Genomic DNA, 12,306 nt, shown 5'->3' with positions numbered 1-12,306 from the left:
CACAACTTGGGGACATGGATATTAAGTAAAATTAAATAAATAAAGATATTAACCCTCTTATTGCCATTTCTTAGAGAAATGTAATTGATGCAAAACAGTTGCTGTGATGAGGAGGCTAAAAGAACCCAGAAAAGGCCTTAGCCTGCATTCATCATCTTGGACAATTGAAAGATAGAATAACCAAGAGCCACAATAAGATAGTTTGTAATTTTCATTGTCATTATCCTTGCAGTATTTTTCAAATGAGCTTCAAAATCTGAATTTGTGATATTCTTGGTGAAAAGGATTTGAGGGGGAAAGGAAACTGTAGAGTTCAGCATGAGATCCAGCCAGACCAGCTTATCCCAAGAACATTTGTAGATAAAACCAGAACAACACCACACTGATTTAAAATGGAACAAATCTGCCAGTGTTTGTAGTCATCTGTTCTCATCAGCATCAGTAGCAAAACCACTATGTTTATACTGACCCACCTCTATACCTGATGTACCATAAATAGATACTTAAGTATTACTTAAGTCAGGAAGAACAGATCTGATCACATATCTCTAGAAGAAACCTGTGGTAGAGCCAGCAAAAATTTAAAGGCTTCTTGGGTTGATTTTCATAATATCTCAAAAGATGAATTTTTTTTTTATAGGCAATTGGGGTTAAATGACTTGTCCAAGGTCACACAGCTAGTACGTGTCAAGTGTTTGGTCTGAGGCTGGATTTGAACTCAGGTCCTCCTGACTTCAGGGCCGGTGCTCTATCCATTGCACCACCTAACTGCCCTTAGATGAAATTTTTTTAATGAAGAAGAAAGTTGTGATATTTTCCCCTCCTCTCAAAAAAAAGATAACCAAGAAAGATTGCAATTATAGACTCCTGAGCCTGCTTTCTTATTTCTATAAAATCTATAAAATCCTTGAAAACCATTAGAGATAGATATACACATACACATATATATGTAAATCAGAATTATCCTTTATGAAACTTGGTAATAACAAGAATTATTTTGCAGATTTTTTATGACAGACCACATCTGCAGAGTCACTAAGAAGGGAAAAAAATAGAAGATTCTGCTGTGTAGTAGTTTTTTATTTTAAAAATAATTTGACTTGGGAAAAGACTGTCCTCAGATAAGTTCTCTTAAATATACATTTTAACTTATGTAACCCTATCACAGATGCCACATCTGTGGAATTAACAGTCATCTGAGTATTGATAGCAAGAGAGATATAGAACATTAAGATAAATATTCATTTAAGGGGTTCACCCAGTGTGGTGAAAGATGTTCTCATTATTCAAACAGAAGGATTCTTATTCATGTTCTTGTTCAGAGAGGCATTATGCTAATTGCATTGAGCCTCATAACATTACAAATACATAGCTATACAAGACAGATTGGTCTAACCTTCCACACTGAAAATAAAAGAAAGTGGATGAAAAGTGAGTATTTCCCAGACTGATACAAGTTAGAAAGGCAAGCTATGAATGAAGGTAACCCACTGGATCAGAGTGTCTTTCACAGGTTCGTCAGATGAACAGTAAGCTGGACTGAGAATTCAGTTGAAGGCAGACTTTGGACTGTGTCACATTTGAGAAAGGGAGCAGTCCTTTTGAATAATCCCAAATACCTTCTGCCACAAAAGTCTCTCTCTCTCTCTCTCTCTCTCTCTCTCTCTCTCTCTCTCTCTCTGTCTCTCTCTCAAGAGCTTCATTCTCTTAGTAATGCTTAGATGTCAGAGAATCATGGAAAAGACAGAATTGCTAATAACACAAAGAATTTAGGACTGGTAGGAACCTTAGAAGTCATTCAGTCCAATCCCCTAGTTTTATAGATGTGGAAACTGAAGTCCCAGGAGGTTGTCATTTCCCCAAAGTTGCACAAATTTGAACTCAGATTCTCTGACTTCAGAGCCAATGCTCTTTCCTATTATTCAGCAGATCCTCTGTAATAATAGTAATATTATTATTAATAAGCATTAATAAAGTACTTTAAGGTTGCAAAGCACTGGTTGCTATTATCTCCATTTTACAGATGAGGAAACTGAGATGCAGAGAGGTTAGGTGACTTGCCTCAGGTCATACTGCTAGAGAATGTCTGAGACGAGATTTGAACTCAGATCTTTCACCTTTGCAGTCTGGCTTCTGACCATCCACTCCTGAAACTGCTCTTTCAAAGGTTTCAATTGATTTCTTAAGGGAGATGGCTTCTTTTCAGTCATTCTCCTTGATCCCTCTGCAGTTTGGTTTTTTTTTTTTACTGGTAGCCTTATGTCCTTCTCCTCCTCCTAGATAATCTCTCTCTTTCCTTCGCTTTATATTACTGTCCCTTGGTTTTCTTCCTGTCTGACCACCCCCTCAGTTTCAGCTGGTTCATGGTCCTTCTCCAGCCTCCCAAGCATGTATTTCATGAGGCTCTGCCCTCAGCCTGTTTTTTTGTCCACACTCTCTTGGTGACCTTATCTGTTTCCACAGGTTCAGTGATCTATTTAGATGACTTCACAATTTATATGTCCAGTTTTTATCTCTCTCCTCACCTCTATACCCACATCACCAGTTAATTACCTACTAGACATCTCCCTTTGGATGTTTCATTGAATCTCAAGCTCAGTATGTCCAAAATAGATCTTCTCAACTTCCTTACGCCAAACATACTTCTCTTCTAATCTACCTGGTTTCTGTTGAGATCATTACCATCCTCCCCCTTGCCTAGGTTAATAATCTTAGCTATCATCCCTGACTCTTCCATCTCCCTCTCCTTCCATATCCAATCAGTTTCCAAATCCTGTTTGTTTTACCACCCCAGTATCTCCCCGCATATCTTTTTCCACCATTCTTGTTCAAGCCTCGTACCTGTAATAATTAATTGTAGTAATCTCCTAATGGGTCTCTCTGCATCCAGTCTGCTCCTTGCTGATCTGACTTTCACAATCAGCTGCCAAAATAATCTTCCTAAAGTACGAGTCTGAACATGTCATTTCTCTGTTGAAAAATCTTCAGTTATTCCCTACTATTTCTAGAATAAAATAAAAATGCCTCAACCTGGCATTTTAAGTCTGCTACAAACTGGTTGCAATCTATATTTCAGATCTGGAAGTCTGTCTCTGTCAGAGGTGGCAAACTTATGGAAGTTGATGAGGTGACCAAGTAAGAGACTGTAAAAAGAAAAGGGCCCATGACAGAGTTTCGGGGTATAACCCAGAAGTTAGTGGCCATGACGTGTGTAAATACAGCAAAGGAGAATGAGGAGGGGCGTTCAGACAGGATGAAAAATAGGAAAGAGTATCCTGGAGGCTCTAAGGGTGGTCAACAGTGTTGAATTTTTAATAAAGGTCAAGGAGGATGAGGATTGAGAAAAGGCCATTAGATTTGAGGATTAGGATCAGAGATTTAGAGTTGGAAAGACTTTAGAGGTCATCGAGTGCAGCCTGCACTTAAGAAAGTAAGTTACAGAGCTTGAATGACTTAAGAATCATATGCAACATTGTCTGTGAGGTATGTTTTAAACTCAGGTCTTCCTGTTGCCAAGTTAAAGCCCTATCCACTATATTATGCTGCCTGTTACCATACCTCGTTGTTAACTTTGAGAGAGCAGTTTTAATTTAGTGGTGAGGTCAGAAGCCAAACTGCAGAGAGTTCGGAAGAGAAGCAGAATTAAAGAAGTGAAGGCGGCAAGTGTTCTGCTCAAAGGCTCTCTGTAAATAGGCCCCACACTCTCTACCCATCATTTGTTTCCAATTCCCCCAAAAGATCCTTCAGACCTCTCCTTATGGTCCCTAAAAGATACCATTCCCACCTCCATGTCTTTGTTTACATATTGAGTTTCTCCCCCATTCTATTCTGGGATGTCCACTATTCTGAATTCTCTGCCTGTATAAATCCTGCTTGTCCTAAGGTCTCTATCTTCTGTGAAGTCTCCCTTTATTACTTAAAACCGCATTGATCCTTCCCACCACCTTCCTTCTTCAGCACTTGTGATCTAAAATGTACTCATCTTAATACTTATCATGTGTGACCTTTTACTCTTCTGCCTAATGGGATTTCAAACACTTTGCAATCAGGGACTGTCATATATTTATTTTTCAATCTGTCTTCCCCACCTCCTCCTTATAAACACCCAGTAGCACAGTGTGAAACACATGGTAGTCAGTCAGCCAGTCAATAAATATTAATTAAGTACCTACTATATGCCAGGCACTTTGCTAGGTGCTGGGGATACAAAGAAAGACAGAAAGCAGGCCCTCCTCTGAAGGAGCTCACAAGCTAATGGTGAAAACCCCATGCAAATAGCTTGTTATGAAGGGCTTTGAATGCCAAACAGAAGATCATTTTGCAACTGAATGGAGGGTGAACTGGAGTGTTGTGGCAGGGAGACTAACCAGCGGGCTAGGTGAGAAATGATAAGGGCCGGCACCAGAGTAGTCGCAGTGTCAGAGAAGAGAAGGGGACATAGATGAGAAATATTATAGAAGAAACTTAAGTAGCTAAGGGGAGCAGTGAATAAATCTCTGGGCCTCTCGTAAGAAGACCTGAGTTCAAATGTGGCCACAGACACTATTTACTACCTTATAATCCTGGGCAAACCATTTAATCTCCATTAGCCTCAGTTTCCTCAACTGTAAAATGGGGATGATAATAATAGCACCTACCTCACAGGGTGGTTGTGAGGATCAAATGATAATATTTATAAAGTACTTATCACAATGCCTGGTATATAGTAAGCATTATATAAATGTTAACTGCTATTATTGTTATTATTTAAAATCAATGGGCTTTGGAAACAGATTAGAAATAGGGAAGGAGGGGAGAGTGAGAAGTCAAGAATGACACCTAGGTTGTGAGCCTGGGTAACTGGAAGGATGATGGTACCCTGACAATAATAGGAAAATTTGGGAAAAAGAAGTTAGATGACGAGTTCAGTTTTGTACATACTGAGTTTAAGAAATGTCTGATAGGCAACCGGAAATGGAGTTTGGAAGTCTGGAGAGAGGTGGTTGTTGTTGAGTAATTCAGCCCTCATTTTTTTGTTACTTAGTTGTTTCAGTCAGGTTTTCTTAGCAGAGATACAGGAGTGGTTTGCCATTTCCTTCTCATTTTACAGATTAGGAACTGAGGCAGCCAGGGTCACACAGCTGGTAAGTATCTGAGGTCACATTTGAACTCAGGAAGATGAGTTTTCTGACTCCAAGCCCATTGCTGTATCCACTGCGCCACCCAGTTGCCAGGAAGGAGGTTAGAACTGGAGAAGTAGATTTGAGAATCATTAGCATAGAGATGATCATTGAATAATCATTGAATCCATGGGAGCTTATTAGATTATGAAGTGATTTCATGCAATAAATGCTTGTTGATCTGAATTGTGCTTTTACCTCTACGCATCATACACTGTTAGGTGTAGTTTTTTAGCAAATGTTATATGATCTTTTCTCAGCCATAAGAAGCAAACTTGTATTGAAATGTAAATGTGTGTAGACTTGGTTCTCTCAAGTGCCAGTTTATTTCTGTGGCCAGTGATTTTATCCTGTGGCTGCTTAGAGTACCATGTTTTGACTAATATGGATATATGTTTTACATGATTGCACATATGTAACCTATATGAAATTGCTTACTGTCTTAGGAAGGGGAGGGGAGGAGAAAATTTAGAACTCAGAATTTTATATAAAAAAATGAATGTTAAAAATTGTTTTTACTTGTAATTGGAAAAAACAAAATACTGTCTGGGGGGAGGGGGCTGGGGGCAAGGGAACAAAGTACTATGTTAGTGAGACTTAAGTATCCTGATCTGTTACAAGCTGCTTTGAGATTTAGGAGGCTTTCCAAAAAAAAACTCTTTAAAAAAAAAAAATGGATGGTGATACTAAAAGCTACAGGCCTTTAATTTGGCACATTTTAACTCATACAAGGGAAAGTTGAAGGGATGATCCAGGAGGGAGAGCACCGCAAGAGGAAGCAGAGGCAGCGAAGGAAGGAAGGATATGGCATTAATAGTCACCATATTTTGGGTCTTCTCTTCAGGCCATGGCAGCAGGAAGAAGGGGTTCAGTGATAGTCTTTTGGAGAAGCTGCTCCTTGGCCTTATCCATTCAGCTCTAACTCTGCTGTCTCTGCCCTAACTGGTATGGGAAATGATAGCCTCCTTTACGTAGCAGCAGATCCTCCTATACAAGGACAACCTGTCTACTAGGGCAGCTCAAAACAGAACAGGTAAATAGTATTTTACAGGGAGTGATAGAGACTCAGGCTAGCACATCTGATTTATTTCCTACCTCTGATGTCACAGGCAGGAAGGCACCAGGGATTGGCTAGTGAGCATGGAACATAGAAGTTTCCAGCTTAGAATGTTCCAGCATGGAAGATTCCAGAAAAGGGAAGGCATATGGAGGGGCAGGGCTGCACACAAGTTTTATGGATCTCAAAAAGGCTTCTAAAACAAAAAATTACCACCCTACGGTCCTGGGTTTTTTCTTTGTATGTGCCCTATTGCCTTTGTTTTGTTCCATGCTACAGACTATACCTTTAAGTATGACCATTCAGTCATTTTATAAATGTGTCCTGTTGTTCACAAGGAGGAATAGGGAAGGAGGTATAAATGGATCAGTGCAAATCTGTCCTTGCTACTGTGTCGTCTTCATATATCAAAGCACATATTAACAATGAGGAGGAAATGTGCTAAACTCACACTTTTGTTCATGGTATTATTATTGTGATGCTAGGTCCAGGATTGTCATGAGTTCTTATTCTTTGTTTATGATTTAGTGTAAACCATCAAGAAATCTTGCAGTGCTGGTTGGTATAGAGGGATTTTGCTGTGTCACTTTAAAAAAAAAAGTTTAAAATGGCAAAATGTCCAATACATATTGTCCAATACGTATAGAAGCTTAGGTGAAAAAAAATTGTGGAAAAATCTGATAATCCTTTCATTTTTTTCCCTTGTCTAGGTCACTGGGTGTAACACTTTGGGAACTCTTTGACCATGGTGCTCAGCCTTATGCATACCTTTCTGATGTCGAAGTTCTCCAGCAGGTCATAAAAGAGAGGGACACAAAGCTCCCTAAACCACGACTGGAGCAGCCCTATTCAGAAAGATGGTAACCTTTGGTTTTACTTTGTTGGCTTTCATATAATTAGATGTTCTGAACATGTTCCCATTATGTTCATTTTGGAGGAATTATAGTTGTGAAAAGCCACTGTTTTGTGTATGGTTGTTTTTGGTTGTTTTTAATTGTTTTTAAACATCACTGTACACTAAAAAGCTTAGCTAACATTCTACTTACTGTTTTTAACTGACCTTTTTTCTTCTTTAAAGCACAATATGTTTTTTCTTGAGGTAGTAAATTGTGTTGAATTTTTAGGCAATATTGAGTTGTTGATGTAGTAGGGGACTTGAATCTGGAATAATTAGAAATAAAAACAAAGGAAATCATCTGGTTTTCATTACCTTTTGTCTTTTTTGGACAAAAATAAAAAGCAATTAAGAGTACTGTTAAAATTATAATAGTTATCTATGTAGTATTTTATGGGTTTAGAAATTATTTTCCATGTAACCTTGTTAAGTAAATGTTGATTGATTGAAAGAATTATTCCCACTTTACAGATTAGAAAATGAAGCTCAAAGAGCTCTTAATTGACTTGCTGAGCTACCTAAGGGGCCTTGGAGTTAAGATTCAAGCTTAGGTTTCCTAAAACAGATTTTTTGCATATAAAAAAATAGAGATGAAAACTCATTTGCATCAGTTACATTGTAAGGGGTTTGTACAAAAGAATTGCTTCTTTTTCATGAGATTATTTTATCCTGTGCTTTGTAACACTATAGACTTGAGCCCCACAGTTTTCCTTGCCTAAAGTTTACCATATAATCTTGAGTTATAACTTAAGATACTGACTTTGGTCAGGTAAACCTTTTACTTTGGACTTTGTGTTCTCCCCCATTTTTCTCCTCTTTTTTCTTCTCCCAAGTTACGTTGTATGCTTTATGCAGAAAGAATAATACATGGCAAGAATTATATCATTGTCAATTCTTTACTGGAAAGAGAACAAGTAAAGGACACTTGTCTGTGCTAGATTCGCTTAAATCGAAATGAATCTACTTAAAACATAAAAGAATGTTTCCCAAATAGAATGTCAATTTTTTGGAGTAGAAAACTACAATTAAATCTAAATTTAATTTAACTAAATGGATTTGGGATTGGGTAGTTCCCATAAAAAACTAATGATCAGGCAAAAGAATTGAAAGCAGACTTAAAGAAATGTCATTCTGCCAAAAACTCAGGCTGGATTTTTATGCCTGTTCTTTCCCCTCAATATCTTGATTGAATTGAATCTCAAGAATTAAAGAATAAAAATTGTCCAGGGGGGTGTGAAGGTCTTCTATTGAGATGGGAATTTGCAAAGATTTAGCTTTGTTATTTTATTATTTTATCTATAAATACAATAATTGCCTTTTATTTTTCAGGTATGAAGTTTTGCAGTTCTGCTGGCTACCACCAGACAAGAGACCAACAGCAGAAGAAGTACATAGACTACTAACTTACCTTCGTATGCAAAGCCAAAGGGACTCTGAAATTGACTTTGAGCAGCAGTGGAATGCTCTTAAACCAAATACCAATAACAGAGAGAGTTCAAGTAATGCTGCATTCCCAATACTTGACCATTTTACCAGGGATAGACTTGGTCGTGAAATGGAAGAAGTCCTCACAGTAACTGAAACAAGTCAGGGACTTAGTTTTGAGTATGTCTGGGAGGCAGCCAAACACGATCATTTTGATGAGCACAGTCAGGTCAATCCTGATGAGGCCATGTCATATACAAGCGTCTTTTTTCCAGTCGATGTTTTTGAGAGTTCACTCTCAGAGCCTGGACAAGGAAAGCAAGATGAAAGTGGCCAAGATGGGTCACTCAGGGCACCGGGGGTAGTCCCCGTTTTTGATGCCCACAACCTTTCTGTTGGGAGTGATTATTACATCCAGTTAGAAGAAAAAAGTGGTGGCAGCTTGGATCTTGATAACCAATCAACAATTCTCACTACAGAAGTGGATAATCCTGACACTGTAACTGATCAGAGTTCCCAATTCATGGTACTCAGGGATCTTGATGATGGGGAATCAAATACCGATGGAGATTTTTTTCACTACACTGGAGATCCTAAAGATATTGGTATACCTGAAGATTCACATGTTGCCAGTGTCCCTGAAAGCCCTTTCAGTAATATATTTAATGAGCTTGATAAATCAGAGGATTTGCACAGTCATCAAAAAATATTTGATTTATCAGAACTAAATGGGATTCATGCTGAATTTAAACCAGCTACTCTCAGCCCAAGCTTAGATGTGCCCAAAGAGACACTAGTAACTGGCCATCTTGAAAAAGAGACAGGCGATAATATTTTTGATCATGATGCCGTTTGTTTATCTGAAAATCTTGTCCATCAGAATGATTTTGACCCACTGGATATTCAAGAACTGTCAGAAAACTTCTTGTTTCTTCAAGAGAAAAACTTAATAAAAGATAAATCTATGAAAGAACATGCAAGTGATCTCCAAACAGAATTAGAAAAGGCAGGTTTTACAGGGAATATGTTAGAATCTTCGCATAGAAATTCTTTAGACATTGAGCTTAACTTCATTGCCAATAAATCAACCTTGTCTTTGTTACAGGATAATGCAAAACCTGAAAGTAAAGAAGAGTGCATAATGCCTTTAGGAGAAAATTTGAATGTCTCTTTGCAGTCTTCTCCAGAATTGCAAAAAACATTTAACTTGCCCAAAACAGAAGAAAAGGCTTGTGGTATACATCCAGATTCTGTTCTGTTTCAAGAAGAAACCAAACCCACGTGTTTAAATGTTGTTGCCTGTGATGATAGCCCCAAGCAAGAGATAAGTCCAAGCATTAAGACTGCCTTGGTTGAAGTGCTATCCAGTGATATGGTATCAGAGAACATTGAAAGTGGATCACATGACATTTCCCCCAAAAGTGAAAAATCCACAAATACCGCCAAAAGTGAACCTCTTCATTTTGATGAAGAAACTGCCTGTAATATAAATATGGAGATATGTCTTCCAGAAGAAATGAACCAGGACTTGGAAAACAAGTCCCCTTTAGGAGACCATAATGCTAGAAGTTTGCTAGAGAAAGAAAATGAAACTCTAGGGATTTCAAATCAGCTTACTTATAAAGAAGCACCAAAAGAAGTAGGCTTGATATCTGCCCTTTCTTCTGATTCTGCAAGCCAAGACAGTCTCTTGGAAGACAGCCTCTCAACACCCATGCAGACATCTGAGCAATCTGTAGAAACACCAGATTCTTTGGATTCATTAGACGTCCATGGGGTTTTAGATGCTTTAGGTACTCAGAGTCCTCAGAAACTTGTGCCACCTGATAAACCTGCTGACAGTGGTTATGAAACAGAGAATCTGGAATCCCCAGAATGGACTTCCCATCCTGCTGTTGATGATGCTGCAAATACAGGTGCCACATTAATTGATGATGGCACTCTTACTGCTTTGCCTCCCAATCCAGTTATCATAATTTCAGATGAAGCAGACAGCAACAAAGATTTTGACTTGACTTCAAAGACATTAGCATGCAGTACTCAAAACTCCTATCGAGACTCTGCCTATTTTTCTGATAATGATTCTGAGACTGATAAGAAAAACGAGGATGTCGCAGGAAACAAGGCACTGGCCTTGTTTACAAAAGATCAGCCTCAAAGGGGTGTATCCAACGCTGAACAGAGTTGTGACTCCAAGCATAATTGTTGTGAAGAGAGAGTTAACCAAAGCTCTTTATCTGGTTTGCAAAACACCAGTGAACCAGAATTACAAGACACATTAGAGCTGGAACAGACTGCCATTCCCAGACAGATTGATGTGGCTGAATTGGAAGCTGAAAATTCTTTGACTCTTATCGCAAGTTCAGAGTGTAACTATAGCGAAGAATTTGACGTTCTAGATGATCATTGCTGCAATCGCACTTCTACTGGCACCAATACTGATGAATTACTTGCCTACACAAACGCTACCTTTTGTTCTGGAAACCCTTCAGCAATGGCAGGGGCCACCTTTTCAACAGACTTGATGGGAGATAAGTCCTTATCCAGCTATTCTGAGGGGCCCAAGTTGAAGGAGCCAGATATTGAAGGAAAATACCTGGGGAAACTCGGTGTTTCAGGAATGATTGATATATCAGAGGATGGAATAGATGCAGATGAAGAGGATGAAAATAGTGATGATTCTGATGATGACCTGAGGGCTTTTCATCTTCACAGTCTCAGTTCTGAATCAGAAGATGAAACAGTACATCCAGTGCCAGTGATACTGAGTAATAATGATGATGGGAAACACTTACGGAGTTTACTGAAACCACCTATGTCTGTTGGAAGTGACAAGCTACCTGATAATTGGAGAAAGGATAAGAAGGCAGTAACATTCTTTGATGATGTCACAGTCTATCTGTTTGATCAGGTATCCATAATCTTCTAAATTCTTACTGGAGAATTTTTTTTAATGTTTAAAAATTAGTCATGTCAGGGGTTCAAAATATAAAAATGAATCTACTTAGAAAATTCTTGCCATTTTGAAGCTCTTATAACTTTAGCATCATCATTTTATTACCGTTGGGCAATTAGTCTCATCACTTTGTAGCATCATAATGTAGGCATGAAATCAGATTAAATTGAGGGACCACAGATCCAGGTTCTTTTTCTCATTTCACCAAATGGCCTCACCACCAAAGTGCCTCTGTTTCATATATTAAAAATTGCAAATAATATTTAATCCTTACTCAGCAGAACTAATGCACAGATGATTTAAACCTTTACATGTTTGTGACTCCCAGAGAGTACCATAGATAATAAGCATAAGGTAAGCTAAAGTAAAATATTCTCTGGATAACGTTTTTCTGGATCTCTGTCTTCTGAATCAGTTGAGTTACATTAGCCAAGATCATTGTACTCTGTGGTTAGGTGATTTCTATTAAGAGCATATTATGTAAATTAAACTCAGACAACTAACAAAAATAATAAGGTTACAGCAGCTAATTTTTTCTAATTCCTAATAACATGCCCTTTGGAAAAAAGTAAGGTAAGGGTAGGGATTTGGGCCTAGCTGTTGGGGAAAGGGATTAATAATTAGCACTGTAGTAACTATTGTGGTAGTGGCCGTGAGAATGGCTTCCAAAAGGAAGAAGATTATTGATCATAGATTTAGATGGAAGAGACTGGAGAAGTCATCAAGTCTCACTCTCTTTTTTTATAAATGAGAAATTTGAGGTCCAGGGAGATTGTGACTTCCCAAGACCACACAAATACTAAGTGGCAGAATC

General features: G+C 38.3%; 1 protein-coding gene across 1 annotated transcript in view; it reads left to right on the top strand.

Moving 5' to 3' along the window:
* LMTK2 (lemur tyrosine kinase 2) overlaps positions 1 to 12,306 on the top strand; it is a 108,018-nt gene that overhangs the window by 82,040 nt on the left and 13,672 nt on the right. The window contains exons 10-11 of the mRNA XM_027874810.1: positions 6,927 to 7,076; positions 8,441 to 11,447. Coding sequence (XP_027730611.1) covers positions 6,927 to 7,076; positions 8,441 to 11,447 — 3,157 coding nt within the window. The remainder of the gene's footprint in view (positions 1 to 6,926; positions 7,077 to 8,440; positions 11,448 to 12,306) is intronic.

This window comes from Vombatus ursinus, unplaced genomic scaffold, assembly GCF_900497805.2.
Source record: "Vombatus ursinus unplaced genomic scaffold, bare-nosed wombat genome assembly UNPS02014807.1, whole genome shotgun sequence".
NCBI classification, from domain to species: domain Eukaryota; kingdom Metazoa; phylum Chordata; class Mammalia; order Diprotodontia; family Vombatidae; genus Vombatus; species Vombatus ursinus.
Note: the sequence above shows the minus strand (reverse complement) of the source record. Positions and strands in the feature narration are given on the sequence as shown.